The 24,001-nt window shown below is 40.6% G+C and overlaps 1 protein-coding gene across 2 annotated transcripts in view; it reads left to right on the top strand.

The window, feature by feature from the left end:
* NAALADL2 (N-acetylated alpha-linked acidic dipeptidase like 2) overlaps nucleotides 1-23,389 on the top strand; it is a 712,309-nt gene extending 688,920 nt beyond the window's left edge. For both annotated transcript variants that reach the window (XM_069975168.1, XM_069975167.1), the window contains one exon: nucleotides 21,351-23,389. In XM_069975168.1, coding sequence (XP_069831269.1) covers nucleotides 21,351-21,549 — 199 coding nt within the window. In that variant the 3' untranslated portion in view covers nucleotides 21,550-23,389. The remainder of the gene's footprint in view (nucleotides 1-21,350) is intronic.
* Nucleotides 23,390-24,001: the final 612 nt, after the last annotated feature.

Raw genomic sequence — 24,001 nt, 5'->3', positions numbered from 1 at the left:
GAATCGGCTGTACTGCGCATGCGCAGCGGCGTCACAACGTAGGCGAGCCGAAGTCGGGCACGGCGCGCTCTTGAGTGACGTCACAGCTACTGGGCAATTTGAATCACGCCCATAGGGGCGTGATTAAAGCGGAAGAATGCCCAGGACGATAGGAGACGCCCAGCAGACCGTGACTACCTGCTATCCGCACACCGCCCTGATGACTACCTCAGGTAATTTGCATACAGGGCGCCAGTTTTATAAAGTGACTTTGTGGCTTACACGGGGGAGGCAAGGAGGCTATGAAAACATGTGTGGGAAGTATGCTCTGTGGTCTAACAGCACATGTACTTAGCTTTATATGCATTTTTGAGGTGATTGGTTCCCTTTAAAGATGCACTCCTGCAATTTTTTTTGGCCCAAATTACACTACTGCTATTTATGCTTTTTCATCTGTTCCATTGCAGATCTGCAGCATCCATACATGTTAATACACATCTGACCTCGCAACAGCCACCATCTTAACTTTCTCATTGGAAACTGTAGCATCTCTTTCGAATCTGCTCTCAGTTTCATAATGCATTAGCACAGCATGACATTGGCTGCTAGAGCCAGTACTTATCAATCTGTTGGGAGGATATTGTAATAATCTCTATATTTCTCTAAATCAGCTAAAGCACCATAACTATAGAGTCAGGCTATACATGTCAATAAATAAATTATAACTATGTGACAGAGCTTGTGTAAAACAGTCCAATATTTACAGTAGGATGTTCTGGTTGAGATGGAGACCCCCATTGAGTGCACAGAAACACATTTTCTGGAGGGTCCCCGTGAGATCACATGACATCTTAATCTGTTATCAACATTATTACTTTTGTCATATTTGAGGTATTAATACATACAGTAGATGGGTCTTTTTAACTGAAAGCAGATTTAAAAATTTCAACAACTTAGAGTTATTTTAGCTTGGCCCAGAGAACTTATACAGTAATATTAATTTTCAACATAGTCCTTATTTTTAAGCTTATACTTTCCATTGTTGCACTGAGCAGGTAAGCATCAAGCCTTCCAGGCCCTACTTTTTTGACTTTTTGTTCTGAAGTTAATCAATGGCCCCTTAGTGTCTCCTTAAATCGACCAGTAGGGTAATAGTCTGGAGTAGAGATGAGCGAACCAGGTTCGGGTCCATCCGAACTCGATTGTTTGGTATTTGATTAGCAGTGGCTGCTGAACTTGGATAAAACTCTAAGGTTGTCTGGAAAACATGAATACAGCCAATGACTATATCCATGTTTTCCACATAGCCTTAGGGCTTTATCCAACTTCAGCAGCCACAGCTAATCAAATGCTGAACGTTTGGGTTCGGATGGACTCGAACCCGAACCCGGTTCGCTCATCTTTAGTTTGGAGTTATTAGATGGGGCCCATATAAAGGGTGAGCAAATCAAACTTAATTTTCTTTGAAGGGCTTTAAGAGTATGGACAGCAGTATTCTCGTGCAACAAGACATTTTCTTCCAACAATTGCCCTCAGCGTTTGCTTTGAATTGCAGGCTTCAGCCTGTCGTCAATAAGCATCACACTCTAATGCTGCATTTACACAAAGCGATTATTTGCCTAATCGATCATTTAATGATTTTGAAGCAACGATTTATAACGTTCAGCGTTTAGACAAATAAATGATTAGAAAAATTGTTAGAAAATTAGTAAAAAAAAATGTTATTGCGATTGTTTTTAAGATCGCTTAGGCCCATCTTTCACATAGGGTGAATCTTTGAAAGACTGTTTACACAAAGCGATCTGCGAATATTTAGTGAACGATGAACGACAATTTGAGAGCATGTTGAAAGATCAAAATGAACTATTTCATTTGCTGTGTTTACATGGAACAATTAACTCTCAAATGCGATCGCTATTGCAAAAATTCGATAACAATAATCATTCTGTGTAAAGGCAGCATAACAAGCACTGTTCATTGTTAAGCCCCCCCCCCCTCTCTCCTCCATGTTTCAGTACTGGGCCTTATTGGTCCCAAAAAATATAAGTAGCAATCATGGCTAGGTTAAAGGTTGAGTTTCTTATAGAAGAGCAGCTTCCATAGACTATAATGGGAGGAAAATGGTTTTAGGAGGTTTCACTGTAATACCTTCGTATAACCCCCTAGTTAGATAAATTACTTCACTCAATTAAGGGCATTAAAAAGACAAGTCAAAGCTTAAGCTTCAATTTAATTATTTTTATATAATTCTAATAGTATTTTATTACAATGCAGAAACCTTACCCTTATACAGCTACAGTAGTTAGAGGTACTAAAATAGTTGGGGGGGGGGTTGTTTTGTTTTTTTTTTGTTTTGTTTTTTTGCTGATATGGCGAAGCAAAGGCAAAAAGTTGTGTCCATAAAAAGTGATGAATGGTCCTCACAGGGCTTTTGCAGCCAAATTTTGTCTGTATGTCCCAGCCTGACTGCAGGTTAGAGGGCCTGAACTGACAGCTGTCAGTTTATGTTATCAGACTCATGGACAGACTGGAATTTGCAACCATAGTATGGACACATATATGCAGCTGTAATCTGTAGCCTAAAACTAGGTCATCTCCCAGTCTTTAAAATGTCCTTGAAAAGAGATTACAGGAGACAAGGACAGCAATCATTTTTTTTAACATATTCATTGTATGATCATAAAGAGAGCCCTTTTCATCATGTGAAGCCTAATGGAAAGAAACTTGGGAAACCCCCTCCCAGACACTTCCCTAGTGCCACTGCTAAACAAAAGTATTTCTATGAAATGCAGCATCTTTTTACATTAACACCTAGCTGTTAGTAATGATGGAACAAACCAGAACACTAGAGAACATTTCATAAAACAGGATTTAGGTTAATAAATTATACAGGATTACAATTCAACATTTAAAATCTAATACATTTAGCTTCTCATATATGATACTATTTAATCTGTTTTGTTATTATGTGCTTGCACATATATATCATTTTAGCTTGGAATGTCATACTTTGTGCACAAACCGTAAAAAAAACAAGACATAAGAAAGACTGGCTGATGTGTTGTGATCAGTTTGCTTGGGGCTTCTCCTAAAGCACTGTGTTGTTACACTGACCAATAATAGCCCAGCTGGTTGCACATAATATGAGTGACTATAGAAACTGACTATTGGTATATCACAGTAAGTGAAGCAAATACACACTCCTGAAAATTCAGTGGATTCCAAAGGGGAGAAATTTATAACAACAGAAAAGGCTAATGAGCACTGCTATACACATACTATAGTTTGCTTTTGCTTTTGGTTGATTTCTATGATAATTGATCAAGAAAGGCAATTACATTAACAACAAATGCAATCAAACCAAAAAAGTGAAATTTGTGACTAGACATGGTTAACCCCAGACATTCTAATTGAAATATGACTTACAGCTCCAGATTTATTATATGCGAGAGTAAGTATATTAGACTGACAGTAGATGTCTATTAATGCAGGGCTCCACAAACTGTGAGGCGGACCTCACTAGTTAGGTGCCCCCTAGATGCTGGTGAGGTGCAGCTGGGGAGGCAGTTTCAGTTTTTTGCAAATTCCTTTATTTAATTAAGGACGGCATCACTTTTTTAAATAATTGTAATACTATTTTACTACAATGTAGAAAACACACCCCTATAAAGCTACAGTAGTGAAAGGATGTATTAAAATTGTTTTGTTTTTTTTTGCAATTGTGGCAAAGCAAAAACAGAGTCATAGCCATAAAAAGTTAAAAGAGCAGTAAAAAAAAATTCTCTCAGCCACATTTTTGTCTCTGCATTTCCCAGCCTGACTGCAGGTTTGAGGACCTGAACTGATAGTTGTCAGTTCACATTATTAGACTCTTAAACAGACTAGAATTTGACTTTTTTTTTACTGATTTTAATTTGATACAGAGTTAATAGTCAAATAAAGGGTAGACTGGGCAAATGGTGGAGCCCAGTCATTACTTAAGGCAAATAACAGCTGATAAGTACTGAAAGACTTAAAATGTTTAAATTGAAGTAATTTACAAATCTTTTATATAAATATAAATATAAAATATGTTGATATATTATATTCTATGTATATATATATATATATATATATATATATATTTTACTTCTATCTAAAAATCTCAAGTCTTCCAGTACTTATCAGCCGTTGTATGTCCAGCAAGAAGTCATGTTTTCTTTCCAGTCTGACACAGTGTTCCCTTCTGCCATCTCTGTCCAAGATAGGAACTGTCCAGAGAAGTAGCAAATCCCTATAGAAAATCTTTCCTGTTTTGGACAGTTCCTGTTACGAACAGAGGTGGCAGCAGAACCACAGACTGGAAAGACAGAACCACTACCTGTAGGGCAAATAACAGCTGAAAAGTACTGAAAGACTTGAGATTTTTTAATTGAAGTAAGTTACAAATCTATACAACTTTCTAGCACTAGTTAATTTAAAAAAAAAGGAAAATAGCTGAAGTTCCCTATTAATTCTCCAACAATGTGTGAATGATGATGTTTCTGCTGCATTCTGACACTTCTGCATCAATGTCTTTAATATAAAGGGTACAGTGGGTCTAAGTATTGGCAGAACTTAACTGTAACTTAAAGTGTACGTGTCATTTCAACAAATTTCTGACATGTTATAGCCACTTGCCAGAACTCTGCTGAGACCCCTGCTGATTGGTAGAACGAAGGGGCAAAATCACTTAGCATTGTGCCCTATGCCTTCATCTCCGCTTTCACTGCTGAAGTAGCAGTGGGCGGAGTTATAATGGTGCCTATGAAACTTTTGCCACTCGTGTTTACAGAAAGTTTCATGGGCTCCATTATAATTCCATCCACTGCTACTTTAGTAGTAAGAGCAGAGATGAAGGAGCAGAATTAACCCCTGTCACCAGACGACCCTGGAAGTAACTGTACATCCTGGGTATTTCTCCTGCTATAGAGGGTGCGATCCGGAGCGGAGCGCGCTTCATAGGAGGTGGGGGCCGGCTGCAGTGAGCAGCCGGCACCTCATCGTTAATGACAGGCTGCAGCGATCACGCTGCAGCGTGTCATTAACTCCTTAAATGCCACGATCGTGGCGCGGCCGCGGCGTTTAGGTGTGAGTGACGGGGGGAGTCCCCTGTCACTTACCAATCGGGACCCCCGCAGTGTTACTGCGGGGGTCCCGATCGCTGTATCGGACTGCCGGAGGTCTCTTACCTTCCTCCGTGTGGTCCGATCGGCGATCTGCTCACTGAGCCTGCACAGACAGGCTCAATGAGCAGATCGCCTATTACACTGATCAAAGGGACTTTAAATATGTAAAAAAAAGTTAAAAACACCAATACACTACCCCAAAGACCCTCCCCCAATAAAAGTTTAAATCACCCCCCTTTCCCATTATATAAATAAAACATATAAAAATAAATAAATGAACATATAATATACCGTAGCGTGCGTAATTGTCCGATCTATTAAAATATAACAAGCGTCGTTGCGAACAGTGAACGGCGTACACGAAAAGAGGGAAAAATGTGCGCAAATTACCGAATTGATGTTACATTATATATAAAAAAAATTTAAATAAAAAGTGATCAAAATATCCGATCTTCACAAATATGGTATTAATAAAAACTAGAGATCATGGCGGAAAAAATTACACCCCATACAGCCCCGTAGGTGAAAGTGTCACAATAGGCCCATTTTATTAATAGCTAATTGCCCCAAAAAAAGGATTTCATTAAAAAATATATATAACATTAGATAATCTGTGTAAACCTGCATATGATTGTGTTTGGGCTGACCTAAAGAATAATGATATCATGTCGCTTTTACCATATAGTGCATTATGTAGACACAGGACCCCCCCCCCAAACGTTACCATATTGCCTTCTTTTTTACGAATTCACCTATTTATATCTTCATAAATAATAATTTTGGAATTCCGTCATACATGTTATGGTAAAATGAAAGGTGTCATTACACAGTACAGCTATAAAAACAAGCCATTACATGGCCTTGTAGATAGAAAACTAAAAGTGCTAGAGCTCTTAGAAGGGGAGGAGAGAAAAACAAAAACACTAAGATCAAAATTTGCTCGGTCCACTGGGTCATTTTGGGCCTGGTCCTCAAAGGGTTAAGGAGTAGAGCATGCACGGTTAAGTGCCCCTTCATTTCAGCGATCACTGGGAGTCTCAGCACCCGGACCTCCACCGATACAAACTTCTGACATGTGGCTATTACATGTCAGATATTTGTTTAAATGACAGGTACACTTTAAAGGGGTTATCGAGCGGTACAAAAACATGGCCACTTTTTCCCCTACTGTTGTCTTCAGTTCAGGTGTGGTTTGCAATAAGGCTCCATTTACTTCAATGGAACTGAGTTTCAAAACCCCACCCAATCTGCAGACAACAGTAGGGGGAAAGTGAGCATGTTTTTGTAGCGCTGGATAACCCCTTTAACTGTGTGTCCGTGCCACCAAAATCAATGTGAAAGTTGGTTTCTAAACCATTTTCAGCTTCTCCTAATCACTGAAAATGATCCATCACTTTTCTAGGACACATTCTATGAATTTCAGTCATGTTTAACTTTGTATAAAACTTTGTGCTGTACGAGTTACATTATTCATTGTGATACACAGTCCATATTTCTTACTTTTTCATACAATAGATAAGAAGTATGAACTTTATGCAGGTGGAGGTATGATTGTGTTAACCGCACAATTCATGACATTTTGCTTTGTGTCCTTTACATACCGGCGCTTTAATGTTATCGTTTCAGAATGCACGTATTCTTGACTATTGAATTGTGATTGTGTAGAAGAAAATGAACAGAGTTAAATAAAGCAACAATTTATAGAGCAAGGCTGTGGTGAGATTAAGAAGCATACTTAAAATCAAAAGAATACCAACCCAGATTCCTTTAAGTGACCCATTCCACTGTTCATTATTCTGTATATAATTCTATCTGCACCTCCTTACATCATGACACCGCCCCAGTGCTAAAAGAGTACAGCATTGTAGTGCTGCAGAGTACATAGAGGATTACATTTTGGACAACAGCATTTTATAAGAGGCCAAGGATTCTAAATTTACATTTAATTTTTAAATGTTTGACAGTATAAGTGTAAAAAATACTGCAAAGTGAAGGAAACGCCACAGAAATGGAACTGGCGCAGCAGGTGAAGCATGCATGGATGCCATTTTACAGACTAACAATATTGTTCACCCACCCCAAGAGGCAAATTTGTTTCCCTCTATTCCCATCTTTTCAACAGACTATACAGATTTAAACCTAAAGGGAACCTGTCACCCCCATGCCTGGGTGAAGGCTGCCCGACCCTCCGCTAGAGCTCCGGATATCCCGGCGCGCACTGCATAGTCCAATGCCCATAGAAAATGATTGCTCCATTCATTCTCTTATGTGCATCGGACTCTTCTATGCAGCGCACACGCCGGGCTTCCGTCGAGGATATCTCTGTGCCCGGAACTGGCTCCAGGAGCAGGACTTGGCGAGATGGGGTAAGTGACAGGTTCCCTTTAACTCTTTCCTGATATGTTTTCCAGGTATGGTCTCACTAGAGCTCTAGAAAAAACAGCTTGCGGCACTAACATTTTATCTTGCATGACAGCTTTATTGTAGAAACAACATGATAGTTGTGCAGGGAAGAGAGTAAAGGACTACTGGAGCGCTCACTACAGTTCCATATAGCGGGATCACAATCTCCCTCTGCCTACTGGTTGTACCTCGAGCTATACAGCCCCACATTTACTTAACTTTCCTTACCATCTGGCTGCACTCGTTACTCACTATAAGGCTGTCAGAATCCTCACTACCCCTAAATCCTTCTTTTCTGAAATCTTTGCTTGAACAGAACTGACAATACAACACTCATCTATATCATAAAAATCAAAGTCTGTCTGTCTGTCCTTCTGTCTGTCTGTCTGTCCTCTATAGACTTCCAAACGCCTGAACCGTTTGACCCCAAATTTGGCCCACAGATACATTGGGTGCCCGGGAAGGTTATTGCGAAGGTCCCGTCCCCGCCAGATGTACAGGAGGGGAGGGGGAGGGGAAAGAGAGGCGCCCCATAGAGATGAATGGGAAAATCTCCTCACTGCAAACACAGGTGATATAATTAGCTGCAGCAGACACTGCAGTTGGAGCCTTAGCAACCAATAGGATTACTGCTTTCATTTTCACAGGGAGCAATGGTTGCTAGGGCAGCTGCCTCACAACATCCACAGTAATAACTGGTAGACCCCCTACTCCATCTATACAGTACATGTATATACAGGACCCCCTACTCCAACTACACATTACATGTATATACAGGGCCCCCTACTCCATCTATACAGTACATGTATATACAGGACCCCCTACTCCATTTATACAGTACATGTATATACAGGGCCCCCTACTCCATCCATACAGTACATGTATATACAGGACCCCCTACTCCATCTATACAGTACATGTATATACAGGACCCCTTACTCCATCTATACAGTACCTGTATATACAGGACCCCCTACTCCATCTATACAGTACATGTATATACAGGGCCCCCTACTCCATCTATACAGTACATGTATATACAGGAGCCCCTACTCCATCTATACAGTACATGTATATACAGGAGCCCCTACTCCATCTATACAGTACATGTATATACAGGAGCCCCTACTCCATCTATACAGTACATGTATATACAGGAGCCCCTACTCCATCTATACAGTACATGTATATACAGGAGCCCCTACTCCATCTATACAGTACATGTATATACAGGGCACTATAGGTATACCAAACTGTGACTGGGTAACACCGCCACACCAGACCTGACCAATACCGCTATACTGTGCTGGATAACACCGTCATACCAGACCTGACCAATACCGCCATACTGTGACTGGGTAACACTGCCACACCAGACCTGACCAATACCGGCAAACTGTGACTGGGTAACATCGCCACACCAGACCTGACCAATACCTCCATACTGTGACTGGATAACACCATCATATCAGACCTGACCAATTCTGCCATACTGTGACTGGATAACACCGCCATACCAGACCTGACCAATACCGCCATACTGTGACTGGATAACACCATCATATCAGACCTGACCAATTCTGCCATACTGTGACTGGATAACACCGCCATACCAGACCTGACCAATACCGCCATACTGTGACTGGATAACACCATCATATCAGACCTGACCAATACCGCCATACTGTGACTGAATAACACCGCCATACCAGACCTGACCAATACCACCATACCTTGACTGGATAACACCGCCATACCAGACCTGACCAATACCACCATACCGTGACTGGATCACACCGCCACACCAGACCTGACCAATACCGCCGTACTGTGACTGGATAACACTGCCACACCAGACCTGACCAATACCGACACACTGTGACTGAATAACACTGCCATACGGGTAAATACAACCCTGCAGGTATACAGGACACTACAGGTATACAGGACCCCAAAACTATACACTACAGGTATACAGGACCTCCACCAACTATATACTTTAGGTATACTGGACCTCCACCAACTATATACTACAGGTATACAGGACCCCAAACTATACACTACAGGTTTACAGGACCCTAAAACTATACACTACAGGTATACAGGATCTCCACCAACTATATACTACAGGTATATAGGTCCCCAAACTATACACTACAGGTATACAGGACCTCAAAACTATACACTACAGGTATACAGGACCTACACCAACTCTATAATACAGGTATACAGGACCCCAAAGCTATATACTACAGGTATACAGGAACTCCACCAGCTATATACTACACGTGTATAGGACCCCAAACTATACACTACAGGTATACAGGACCTCCACCAACTCTATACTATAGTTATACAGGACCCTCAAACTATTCACTACAGGTATACAGGACCCCCGAACTGTATACTACAGGTATACAAGACCTCCACCAATTATACACTACAGGTATCCAGGACCCTCAAACTATAAACTACAGGTATACAAGACCTCCACCAACTATACATTACAGGTATACAGCACCAACTATATACTACAGGTATACAGGACCCCCGAACTATACAGTACAGGTATACAGGACCTTTACCAACTGTACACTGCAGGTATACAGGACCTCCCTCAACTATACACTACAGGTATACAGCCCCCCCAACTACACACTACAGGTATACAGGACCCACCCCCCCACCTATACACTATAGGTATACAGCCCCCCCAACTATGCACTACAGATATGCAAGACCCCTAAAAACTATACATTGTGGGTATACAGAACCCCTCTAACTATGCACTACAGGTATACACTAATTCCACTGATTAACTCAGATGAAACAATACCTTTAGCTTGGCCTCCTGGGCACCTTAGAACAAATCTAATTAACACACTGACACTTTATACCCGTGCAACGCCGGGTACATTTTCTAGTCTATATCATAAAAATCAAAGTCTGTCTGTCTGTCCTTCTGTCTGTCTGTCTGTCCTCTATAGACTTCCAAACGCCTGAACCGTTTGACCCCAAATTTGGCCCACAGATACATTGGGTGCCCGGGAAGGTTATTGCGAAGGTCCCGTCCCCGCCAGATGTACAGGAGGGGAGGGGGAGGGGAAAGAGAGGCGCCCCATAGAGATGAATGGGAAAATCTCCTCACTGCAAACACAGGTGATATAATTAGCTGCAGCAGACACTGCAGTTGGAGCCTTAGCAACCAATAGGATTACTGCTTTCATTTTCACAGGGAGCAATGGTTGCTAGGGCAGCTGCCTCACAACATCCACAGTAATAACTGGTAGACCCCCTACTCCATCTATACAGTACATGTATATACAGGACCCCCTACTCCAACTACACATTACATGTATATACAGGGCCCCCTACTCCATCTATACAGTACATGTATATACAGGACCCCCTACTCCATCTATACAGTACATGTATATACAGGGCCCCCTACTCCATCCATACAGTACATGTATATACAGGACCCCCTACTCCATCTATACAGTACATGTATATACAGGACCCCCTACTCCATCCATACAGTACAAGTATATACAGGGCACAACAGGTATACCAAACTGTTTCTGGGTAACATTGCTACACCAGACCTGACCAATACCGCCATACTGTGCTGGATAACACTGTCATACCAGACCTGACCAATACCGCCATACTGTGACTGGATAACACTGCCATACCAGACCTGACCAATACCGCCATACTGTGACGGGATAACACCTCCATACCAGACCTTACCAATACCGCCATACTGTGACTGGATAACACCTCCATACTAGACCTGACCAATATCGCCACACTGTGACTGGGTAACACCGCCACACCAGACCTGACCAATACCGCCATACTGTGACTGAATAACACTGTCATACCAGACCTGACCAATACCGCCATACTGTGACTGGATAACACTGTCATATAAGACCTGACCAATACCGCCATACTGTGAATGGATAACACCGCCACACCAGACCTGACCAATACCGCTATACTGTGCTGGATAACACTGTCATACCAGACCTGACCAATACCGCCATACTGTGACTGGATAACACTGCCATACCAGACCTGACCAATACCGCCATACTGTGTTGGATAACACTGTCATACCAGACCTGACCAATACCGCCATACTGTGACTGGATAACACTGCCATACCAGACCTGACCAATACCGGCAAACTGTGACTGGGTAACACTGCCACACCAGTCCTGACCAATACCACCATACTGTGACTGGATAACACCATCATATCAGACCTGACCAATACTGCCATACTGTGACTGGATAACACCGCTATACTAGACCTGACCAATACCACCATACCGTGACTGGATAACACCGCCACACCAGACTTGACCAATACCGCCATACTGTGACTGGATAACACCCCCATACCAGACATGACCAATACCGACACACTGTGACTGAATAACACTGCCATACGGGTAAATACAACCCTGCAGGTATACAGGACACTACAGGTATACAGGACCCCAAAACTATACACTACAAGTGCACGGGACCTTCACAAAACTATATACTACAGGTATACAGGGCCCCAAAACTATATACTACAGGTATACAGGACCTCCACCAACTATATACTTCAGGTATACAGGACCTCCACCAACTATATACTACAGGTATACAGGACCCCAATCTATACACTACAGGTATACAGGACCCCAAAACTATACACTACTGGTATACAGGAACTCCACCAACTATATACTACAGGTTTATAGAACCCCAAACTATACACTACAGGTATACAGGACCTCAAAACCATACACTACAGGTATACAGGACCTACACCAACTCTATAATACAGGTATACAGCACCTTCACCAACTCTATACTACAAGTATACAGGACCCCAAATATACTACAGGTATACAGGAACTCCACCAGCTATATACTACAGGTATATAGGACCCCAAACTATACACTACAGGTATACAGGACCTCCACCAACTCTATACTATAGTTATACAGGACCCTCAAACTATTTACTACAGGTATAAAGGACCCCCGAACTATATACTACAGGTATACAAGACCTCCACCAATTATACACTACAGGTATCCAGGACCCTCAAACTATACACTACAGGTATACAAGACCTTCACCAACTATACATTACAGGTATACAGCACCAACTATATACTACAGGTATACAGGACTCCCGAACTATACAGTACAGGTATACAGGACTTTCACCAACTGTACACTGCAGGTATACAGGACCTCCCTCAACTATACACTATAGGTATACAGCCCCCCCAACTATGCACTACAGATATGCGAGACCCCTAAAAACTATACATTGTGGGTATACAGAACCCCTCCACTTATGCACTACAGGTATACACTAATTCCACTGATTAACTCAGATGAAACAATACCTTTAGCTTGGCCTCCTGGGCACCTTAGTACAAATCTAATTAACACACTGACACTTTATACCCGTGCAGCGCCGGGTACATTTTCTAGTAGGACATAATTATTATTTCCCCCAAAATTTATTTTACATTTGAAATCATTGAACTACTTATCTAGTAAAGTTAAATTGTGTTCCATATTAATCACACCTCTCACCTCCAAGAATATCAACCTTACTTATCAAACCTTCTCTTTTGTCACTTATATCGAGGTAAATACTTGTAATCAAAGTATTTTAGGAGTGGAACCTTTATTGGCCAACAAAAAATTGTTACAGCTGTGGGCTTTCGGGATTCACAAGATCCCTTCGTCAGACAAGTTCACAAATGAATAACTTACAGAAACAGCAGAACATTATAGGGATGTTACAAGCAAGAAAAGAGAGACATCTGTGAATTGGGGAGTGGGGGGGGGGGTAAATACATCTTATAGATAAGCCAGGGCAATAAAAAGGACTTGTTGTAAATTAAAGCTTATTTTGAAGTCCAATATTCCTGGTCAGTTCAGTCTTATCTGTGGAGTGTGTCCATGTAGTGGGTAAAAAATCCAGGTGTCAGGTTTAATCCTTGTGTTAAAGGACAACTCCGGCGGGACCCCCAAAAATAAAAAAACAGACACACACAGAAACCATCCCTCCGGTGACAATCGCCACTCCATTCGCCCGCCGTCGGCCTCACCGTCACCTGCGTCCGCCGTCCAGTGATGTCTCTTACTTCCGGGTCCATGGGAGAGAAAAGGCTGCCGGCAGCCTTTTCATTGGCTGGAGCGCATCATATGGCTTCCAGCAAGCTCAGCTAATCAGGGCTGAGCAAGCTGGAAGCCATGTGATGCGCTCCAGCCAATGAAAAGGCTGCTGGTGCGCATGTGCACCAGCAGCCTTTTCTCTCCCATTCACTTTCAATGAAGACGCCGTCGTCGTCACCAGATGCCGCCCGGGAGAAGAGGACCGTGACGATCGTAATAGGTAATGTATACATTCTTTAACTTCCGGGGGGGGGGGGGGGTCCGAAAGTGGGGGAAGGGGGCCAGACCGGGTATTTAACCACATTACAAAGTTATGGGAGTTGTCCTTTAATGACTGGAATGTTTTTATCAATTTGAATTCCCACACTTTCCTCTCTCTGTCACTCTGGAAGTGACCTATGAGTACCATAACCTTTAAATCTGTTATTCTATGGTCCAGTCCTGAGAAATGTTTGCCTACAGGGGTGTTGAGACTTCTTTTTATTGTATGTAATGTAAGTTCATTCTAGTTTGTAATTTCTGTTTTGTTTCCCCAATGTAAATCCCTGTGGGGCATTGTGTACACTTTATCATGTAGACCACATTGGAGGATGTACATGAGAAAGCAGTGGTGATTGTATAGTCCCGCTGTGTATTGGGGATGCAGATTGTGTTTGTTTGTAGTATGTGGGGACATGTGCTGCATTTTCTGTTGTTGCAAGGGACGGTGCCAGTCTCTGTTGTTGATGTCAGAGCGCTTTTTACAAGGAGGTTTCTCACTTACAAACATTTTAAAAAGAACAGAAAAGCAATTTAGTTCTTGTGGATGGGTATAGCATTGGTCATTATTTAATCATCAGGAACATCTTCAATTACCAATCACAGTTGTTGCATAGTCACTGTGATACAGTCAATGGAGTTGAAAGTGCAAAAAAGACTGGAAATTGTAGCCCATTTCCATACTAATGGTGGTGATAAAGACATCTCAGACTGCTGCTGTTTATATTGTAGAATTCAACATAATTACTGGGGCTTCTCAATATAAACAGACAGCTGGAATCTTTAAGAATGATATTACCTGTTTTTACCCCTTTAAGTTACAGAATTTCTGGACGCAGGTTTTTGTTTTTTTTTTGTCTGTTTTTAGTTTACATATGTGTACCATATGCAGCTTTTTTTAATAAGACTTTGCGATACACATAATTTACATTGCAATTATTTTATTGCTTATGTAAAGCTTTCATATATTCAGTGTACTACAGTTATGGCCAAAAGTCTTGAGAATGATAAAAATATAAATTTTTACAAAGTCTACTGTTTCAGTTTTTAAAATGGCAATTTGTATATACTCCAGAATGTTATAAAGAGTGATTAGCTTAACAGCAATTACTTACAAAGTCAATGTTTGCCTAGAAAATGAACTTTATCCCCCAAAACACATTTCAACATCATTGCAGCCCTGTCTTAAAAGGACCAGCTAACATTGTTTCAGTGATTGCTCCATTTACACAGGTGTGGGTGTTGATGAGGACAGGGCTGGAGAGCAATCTGTCATGATTAAGTAAGAATGAGACCACTGGACACTTAAAAGGAGGCTGGTGCTTGGCATCATTGTTTCTCTTCTGTTAACCATGGTTATCTCTAAAGAAACGTGTGCAGTCATCATTGCACTGCACAAAAATGGCCTAACAGGGAAGAGTATTGCAGCTAGAAAGATTTCACCTCAGTCAACAATCTATCGCATCATCAAGAACTTCAAGGAGAGAGGTTCCATTGTTGCCAAAAAGGCTCCAGGGTGCCCAAGAAAGACAAGCAAGCGCCACGACCGTCTCTTAAAAGTGTTTCAGCTGCAAGATCTGGCTACCAGCAGTGCAGAGCTTGCTCAGGAATGGCAGCAGGCAGGTGTGAGAGCATCTGCATGCACTGTGAGGCGGGAGACTCTTGGAACAAGGCCTGGTCTCAAGGAGGGCAGCAGAGAAGCCACTTCTCTCCAGAAAAAAACATCAGGGACAGACTGATATTCTGCAAAAAGTAAAGCGAGTGGACTGCTGAGGACTGGGGTAAAGTCATTTTCTCTGAAGAATCCCCTTTCCGATTGTTTGGGACATCTGGAAAACAACTTATTCGGAGAAGACGAGGTGAGCGCTACCACCAATCTTGTCTCATGCCAACTGTAAAGCATCCTAAACCATTCATGTGTGGGGTTGCTTCTCAGCCAAGGGAATCGTCTCTCTCACAGTCTTGCCTAAAAACACAGCCATGAATAAAGAATGGTACCAAAATGTCCTCCAAGAGCAACTTCTCCCAACTGTCCAAGAGCAGTTTGGCGACCAACAATGCCTTTTCCAGCATGATGGAGCATCTTGCCATAAAGCAAAGGTGATAACTAAATGTCTCAGGGAACAAAACATAGAGATTTTGGGTCCATGGCCTGGAAACTCCCCAGATCTTAATCCCATTGAGAACTTGTGGTCAATCATCAAGAGACGGGTGGACAAACAAAAAACAACAAATTCTGACAAAATACAAGCATTGATTGTGCAAGAATGGACTGCTATCAGTCAGGATTTGGTCCAGAAGTTGATTGAGAGCATGCCAGGGAGAATTGCAGAGGTCCTGAAGAAGAAGGGTCAACACTGCAAATATTGACTTGCTGCATATACTCATTCTAACTGTCAATATAAGCTTTTTTTACTCATAATATGATTGCAATTATATTTCTGTATGTGATAAAAACATCTGACAAACACACATAAAAACCAGGGGGCAGCAGATCATGTGAAAATATAATATTTGTGTCATTATCAAAACTTTTGGCCATGACTGTAGGATCATTATAGCTTGTTGTTTTAAAACCGAAAGATAATCTAATAGCTTGTTACCGAAACATACAGCTAAGTCAGGCCTTTTGAGGCCCCTGGATGATGATAACTTACCAAAAACCTGATTTCAGAAAATCTCTGAGGAAAGGATGCTGTGTACCACTTAGATATTGTGGCTACTATAACCATAACATCTGGTGGGTAAAGAGGCCAAAAGTAATCATGGCATCTTAGTCATACGTTCATTTAATATACTGCCAAAATGAATGTACAGACATCCATATCTGGCAGGAGTTAAACATATAATTTGTTTATAATTTAATGCTTTATTCAAGAATAACCCATTTAAATTAACCAAACACAGTACTGTTATCTATTGTAAATATTGTGAATTTATCTGGAGTATAAATTGTGACTTTTATTAAACATAGGCTATGTTCACAGAATGTTTTATCAGGTCTGTTTAAAATTGCACCCATCATTTTAAGTCTAAAATAACATATGTCATTTAGCGGTCTGACCTCCCCTGTGTTTATACATTATTCTAGTTTGGGGTTAGTAATTGGACTTTGGGTGTGGCTTCATTGAAAAGTCCATTCAACTTAATAGTAAAAACAGAGAAAGAACAAAGATAAAAGAAAAACTGTGTGTAAACAACTAATAAAAAAAAATCGGCTGTTTGCAAAAGATGTCTGAAAATAATGATCATGTTCATTATTTTGATGTCTGCTGTAAAAACGTCCGTTATTCAATGCATTGTGTGCATTTGACATCCGTCTTCCCATTGACTGCATTGCCATTGCAGCCAGGCATATCGCGGCAAAAACTGTTTTTTTTTTAAAATATCAAAATCGTCCGCCTTTTCTCCATTTTTGACGTTGTGTGAACATAGCCATACACAGCAAAGCTCAAGAGATTCTTTTAATGTAATTATCTGGCTTATGTATAGAACAGGTAGTCATTATAAGCAGAGAAAAAAAAAGAAAAAGATACCGCCCTTATGGCTAGGAAATACACACAGTAAAGAACTGCACTTGCAAAGCTTATGGCTATTTATATAAAGGTAGCCCTTGTTGGAAATAGAATTAATATATATAGCATCATCCTTCTGTCAAACTATATATGCATAGGAATCCCTTTATGGGCATCCTGTCGTGGTGTGTCAAATATTTTACTAGTTAAGTCCCAGATGATCTGCCATAGTCTTTCCATATTTCTGTTTTAAGTGACTATTGAGGAAACTAGCATGCAAACTAGTACAGCCTGATTTTCGCATCACTTAAGTGTGAGTGTATCTAATTTTCACACCAGTAAATACTAGGAAAGCATAGTCATTGCTAAAGAGAAAAAAAAAATTCTAGGAAAAGTTTTGCCCGACAGAGAACCACAAATTACCCAGTTTTTATGATGTTTAACAATAATTGAGCTACCCACATCTTCTATTGTTTGTGGGTGCTGTTTTAGCCATGAATATGAGTCAGTGTTCAGAAGTCTAGAATTTCCAGAGTATTATTCATACCAGTTCACATACAATTATATTTTCAACTACAAGCACGCATACAATATTGTGAATAGATTGTATAACTTAAATACAATAAATGTGTTCATTCATGTGTTCCACAAGCCACATATTTTTTCATTTTTGCGGGACAAGTTCTACTTTCAAGTGCTCCCTAATTTCAGGACTAGTAGTCTGTCACCTGAAAAAAAGCTTATTCTATACAACATACTGTATCACCATTCTAAGGAATAGTATATACTGGTATATAGCACGTAATAATCAGTAATCCACAACTAACCAAAAGTCCTTTTAAGGACTAGAAGAAATATTCTGCCATACAGTATAGTGTCAGTATTATACAGTCAATCCAGTGTCATAGTGCAACAGTCTAAGGCTAGGTTCACACATCGTCTTTTATTAGTAGAAAACGGACACTGATTGCAATGGCCTCAGCGTCCGTTCTATACTGCAGGGGCGGCAGTGCATTGAAGTCAATTCAGTATCCCATTGATTTTAATTACTTAAATCGAGCAGTTGAGCCTTTGAAAATACTCAACTCAAGTAATAAAATTCAATCATTTTTATACTTGCTCTCAGGGCCGGACAAAGGGTAGGCAGGGGTAGGTGATGGCATAGGGTGCCATCTGGTGGTTAATTACAGGGGGTACAAAACAGGGGGCACATGTAGCCCCCTTAGGCCATTCACATGGCCCCCGCCTCTGCGCAGCAGCCTTGCTGAGAGACAGCAATGAGAAAGCTTCTCACCCCGGACACTGCAGCCTGGCCCCATACCCCGCCCCCCACAGCCTCTTCCTGTCATCCTCCACTGCTACTGCTGTGTGGGTGAGTATATGTATAAGTATGTATCTGTGTGTGTGTGTGTGTGTGTGTGTGTGTGCTAATGGATTGTGTATGTGTGTGTTAGTGCTCATGTGTGGCTGAGATAGAACTACAACTCACAGCATGATCCTGTGTGACTGTGGTAGAACTACAACTCCCAGAATGATCCTGTGTGGGTGTGGTAGAACTACAACTCCCAGCATGCTCCTGTGTGGCTGTGTTAGAACTACAACTCCACCATTCTAAGCCAACCCCAATGGTCCTCCCCCGGACCAGACACAGATGGGCAGTATGATCCTCCACTCCACCTTCTCCTCATGGGCAGAGACAGTGTCATCCTCCAGCAGCAACAGCTCCCCGCGGACCAGATATACACTATATTTGGTATTTGGGGGTTATACACTATGGGGGCTACACAATGTGTGTGTGTGGGGGGGGGGGGGGTGGAGACACTATGTGGGGTCTATACTGTGTTGGGACTATACACTATGTGGGGTCAATACACTATGTGGGGGCTATACTGTGTGGGGATTATACACTTTGTGGGGACTATGTAGGGGAGCACAGGGGTTGGCCTAACTACTATATGGAGCACAGAGTTGCATAATTACAGTACAATCCTAGTGGCTGGAGAAGATGGATGCAGCCTATGCAACCATCTTCTCCAACCATTAACATTTAAAAAGCGAGCTTTTAGGGTTGTGTGAACCTGAACTATTTGTATTTAAAAATGTGTATATATGTCTTATATAATATATATAATGAATTATATATCTTATATAATATATATATAATATTTAGTACAGCAGTTGTCAGACACAGGGGGATGCAGTGCATGCTGCCAGGGGCATTGGGGAGGGGCAGAATAAGATAGAGGGTCCTCCGAGTTCAGGCAGTCAGTTCCATCGAAGTGCAGCCCATTGTTTAGCTTCATGACTTCAGACTGAAGAACTTCACTCCTGGCTTCCTCTCCCCAGATAGGCAGGGATCCATCCGGCCATTCAGCAGTACAAATGTAAAAGCATATGCCATATCCAGAATTTCTATGAGGTACATTTCTACTTCTGGTGGCCTGTCCTAAAACCATGTCTGCCAGCAAAATAAGTGTCATTGTCGATGGCGCTTATTCTGCTGCCAGACACAGCGTTAGAACAGGCCACCTGAAGTAACCTGACAGGTGACTTACTAGGTTAACTTCACTAAAGAGAGCTGTGGACAATGTGTGGATAACTGGCACACATTGACTTGTCAACAACTCTCCTTGGTGAAGTTAACCCTAATAATAAGGAGGGAGTGTGTTGAACCAATAATAAAGTCTTGTTACAGTTCAGTTCCTATTAATTTCTCTCCTGAGGAGATTGGCCACAAAGGGTGAAGGGGGACTGCACCTAAGTCTTGACAATATTTATGGATCTTAGAGAATCCCCATGGATCAAGTTCCTGATACTGTTGTCTGAGGTCATCCCAGTGGCACTCTTTGGTGTTGATGAGGTGCAGTAGAAATCAACTAACAGGGAGACAGGCTATTATGGTTCAACAGTTACTTTACTTGAACATTTAGTACAACAAGTAAAAGTCTTTTATCTGTGGAGTATCTTCAAAATGGCCACCAGACAGAGATGCAGATGCAGTGCAGATTTCTTTCTCAAATACAACTCCTATGTAATAAAATAGCAGCATAGGTGAATATTCCCAAATAAAGTGCAATAGGCATAAATATCACAAGAAATAGAAACATTATAAAAAGTTATAAAGTGGAATGGTTTTCTGCCCAATATTTAACACTCTTAAAATTCTTGATAAGTCGCTTGTAAAGAGCACTTGAAATTAGCATCCATTATGTTTCAGAGTTAGGCTATGTTCACACGACGTCAAAAATAGAGAAAAAGCGACCAATTTCGCTATTTAAAAAAACATCAGTTTTTGCCGCTATTTAACTGACTGCAATGCAATACACTGAAGTCAATGGGAAGACGGACGTCCAATGCACACAGTGTATTGAATAACGGACGTTTTTACCGCAAACTTCAAAATAATGAACATGATCATTATTTTCGGACGTCTTTTGCAAACCATGGACATTTTTTATTAGTAGTTAACACAGTTTTTCTTTTTTCACTGTTCTTTCTCCGTTTTTACTATTAAATTCAATGGACTTTTCAATTAAGCCACATCCAAAGGCCAATTAGTAACCCATACTAGAATAATGTGCCAACAGCCGTCATTGCACTAAGGGAAGGCTAAATAGCTAAATGACGTCCGTGACGACTCAAAATAACGGACGTCATTTTGAACTGAGCATAGAAAACGTCACATTTATTTGCATGGTTTATATTCTTGCATCTACTGCATTTATAATGTCTATGTAGCTATGACACCTTTTATAAATGTTTCCTAGTCCAGTATTTCCCTATAAATTTACAGAACATTACATGGTATTAACATTTTCATATTTCTTTTTTTTTTACTTTTAGAAATCTGTTGTATAGATTGGATGAAACATCAACTCAGTTTTCAGTACTCCAAGTAGCACAAGAACATAGCAAGATTACAAAGTCAAATGAAACCTTTATGACAGCTTTGCAAGAGGTGTTGAACTGTATTAACTCTGCTCAGTTATATCTCAAAGAAGGTCTACACCTATTTGAGTTTGACTCAGAAGAAAAAGACTAACAGGTTATTTTAGCCTATAACCACATACATATTATTTTAAATAAATTCAGTAAAGGTCATATTTAATGAACTGGTAAAGCTCTATGAAATTTTCTATGAGACCACAAACAGTAAACCCACGCAGAGTTTCTATCTTAATATAAATTCCTGCACACAGGTGACTGTTATTTCATACAATGTGATGAAACAGAGTCTGAATTTCATTAAAAATTGGACAAGTTTACTTTTCTTCCCTGATGACTTGTGAAGCAATTGTGTAGGTGTTATAATCTAAAAGTCAGTCCTACAGATTTGCTTTGCATTGGTTTCTATCGTAGGTTATTCTTCTGATGAGATATTTGATAAGTATATAGTAAAGCAAAAGATTGAAAAGCAACTGATATTTTCCTAACTGAAGAACTCTACATTAATAATATTTCAACTGCTTTCTTGGGTTTTTGTGCATATATCATTAAAGGGGAATTCCAGCTAAACTCTTTTTTTTTTTAATCAACTGGTGTCAGAAATTTTATAAATTTGTAATTTAGTTCTATTTAAAAATCTCTAGTCTTTCCACACTTACCTGCTGTATGTCCTGCAGGAAATGTTGTTTTATTTTCAGTCTGAGGGTAGGTTCCCACTACGAAATCCATGCGGATAAGTTCAGGTGGATTCCGTTGCTCATACCCGTTCGCGGTAACGCTCATATCTGCCCGTACCATAGACACCATTCTATGGCCGGTGTCTGGTGTCAATGGTACGGGCGGATATGCAAGCCAACATGAACGGGTACAAGTCACGGAATCTGCTGGAACTTATCTGTGTGGATTCCGTGGTGTGAACCTACCTGGACACAGTGCTCTCTGCTGACATTTCTGTCTGAGACACGAACTGTCCTGAGCAGCATGGAACTGTCCATAGAAAAACAGTACTGAAAGACAGGAGATTTTTAAATAGACGTAAATTACAAATCTATGTAACTTTGAGGAACCAGTTAATTTGAAAGAAAAATATTTTTGCTAGAGAACCCCTTTAATAAGTCCTTGTAAAGAAATGGGACATCTTTCCAATGATTTATTAACAGGAAAAAAGTATTTTTATAAATTTTATTGTTTTTTTGTGTTATTTATGTCTGAGTGGATGAGGTTTCTAGCAGTTTTCAGAAGTGCATGAAAATCCAAAATTCAATCACAAAAGAATAATTGGGGGCTTGGTTAGGTGATTTCTTTTTTCTTTTTAATCTATAAAGATTGCAAAGATACAAGCATAATTTTGTTTATTTGTACAAAGCGTCATCATTTCAAATAGAAATATTTCTCACTCTATTAAATCAACAGTAAATGGTGTAATTTAATTCATTCCGGATAGGATAGCCTGTTTATGTTAAAGCGAATGTTTATCCTTTAACATCATGATAGTTTTAGAGTCTAACATTCTGCTTAATTTCCTAAAATATCCTTACACCGATCAACTGTGAAATTAAAACCACCTGCAGAATACTGTGATAGCCCCCCCCTCATGCCACCAAAACAGCTTTGCGCTACTATAAGGATAGATATAAGACAAGAAATAAAAAGAAGAAAGGATCACACCTCCATGATTTAAATGTTTATTTAAGACAAAGAAAATCACACAATCAAATCTGTCTACAGATATTCTTATTCAGGTGCATAAAGTAGAAGCTTCAGACAGAAATATTTTAGGGTCTGTATCATGGCTTCAAGCCTCTTAAAGAAAGCTAAGATCCCTGTATAACCATATGTTGATCTAAGTTTGGCTCAGTACAATTGTGGTTGTATTGTGAACATTCAAGGCTTTAAGCATAATCTTTAAAGGGGTTGGCCACTTAATAGTGAAATTGTCCAGTAAGCAATATTAGTGAGTGTACTCACTGTGTATAGTGACAGCAGCTCCCTGTGTACCTCATAGAGCTAAAATCAGACACCCCTTCCTCCAGGCTGTGCTGTCCTGCTCTGTGGTGTTTCTGTCCATAAGATGGCCAACATGGAGGAGCATGTGACCATGCCCCAGTGTCCTCCATAGGCATATACAGGCTCAGTGGTGGACACTGGGGGTCAGGGCATGTTTACATGCTCCTCTACGTCAGCCATCTTACGGTCAGAGCAGGACAGCACAGCCTGGAGGAGGGGAATCTGATATTAGCTCTATGAGGTACACAGGGAGCTGTTGTGAGTATATACAGCGAGTACAGTTACTAATACTGTACACTGAACTATTTTACTATAAAGTGTCCAGGCTCCTCTTAAGCATCTTCACCATTCTTTTAATAGCTTATCTCCATGCACACAGTCAATATTTAATGTTTAATATTTTGTTTACATACATACAGTAGCTTTGCAGCCATGTTCACACTGTTGGAAAAGACATATTAAAAATAAAATCTCAATTTCATGTAGTTTATTTTTTTTTTAAAGGGAATCTTTCAGCTGTTATTCATGTCCCAAACTGCTGA

The sequence above is a fragment of the Dendropsophus ebraccatus genome, chromosome 6 (assembly GCF_027789765.1).
Source record: "Dendropsophus ebraccatus isolate aDenEbr1 chromosome 6, aDenEbr1.pat, whole genome shotgun sequence".
In the NCBI taxonomy this organism is placed as follows: Eukaryota; Metazoa; Chordata; class Amphibia; order Anura; family Hylidae; genus Dendropsophus; species Dendropsophus ebraccatus.
The sequence above is the reverse complement of the archived record's forward strand: the minus strand, read 5'-3'. Positions and strand labels throughout refer to the sequence as shown.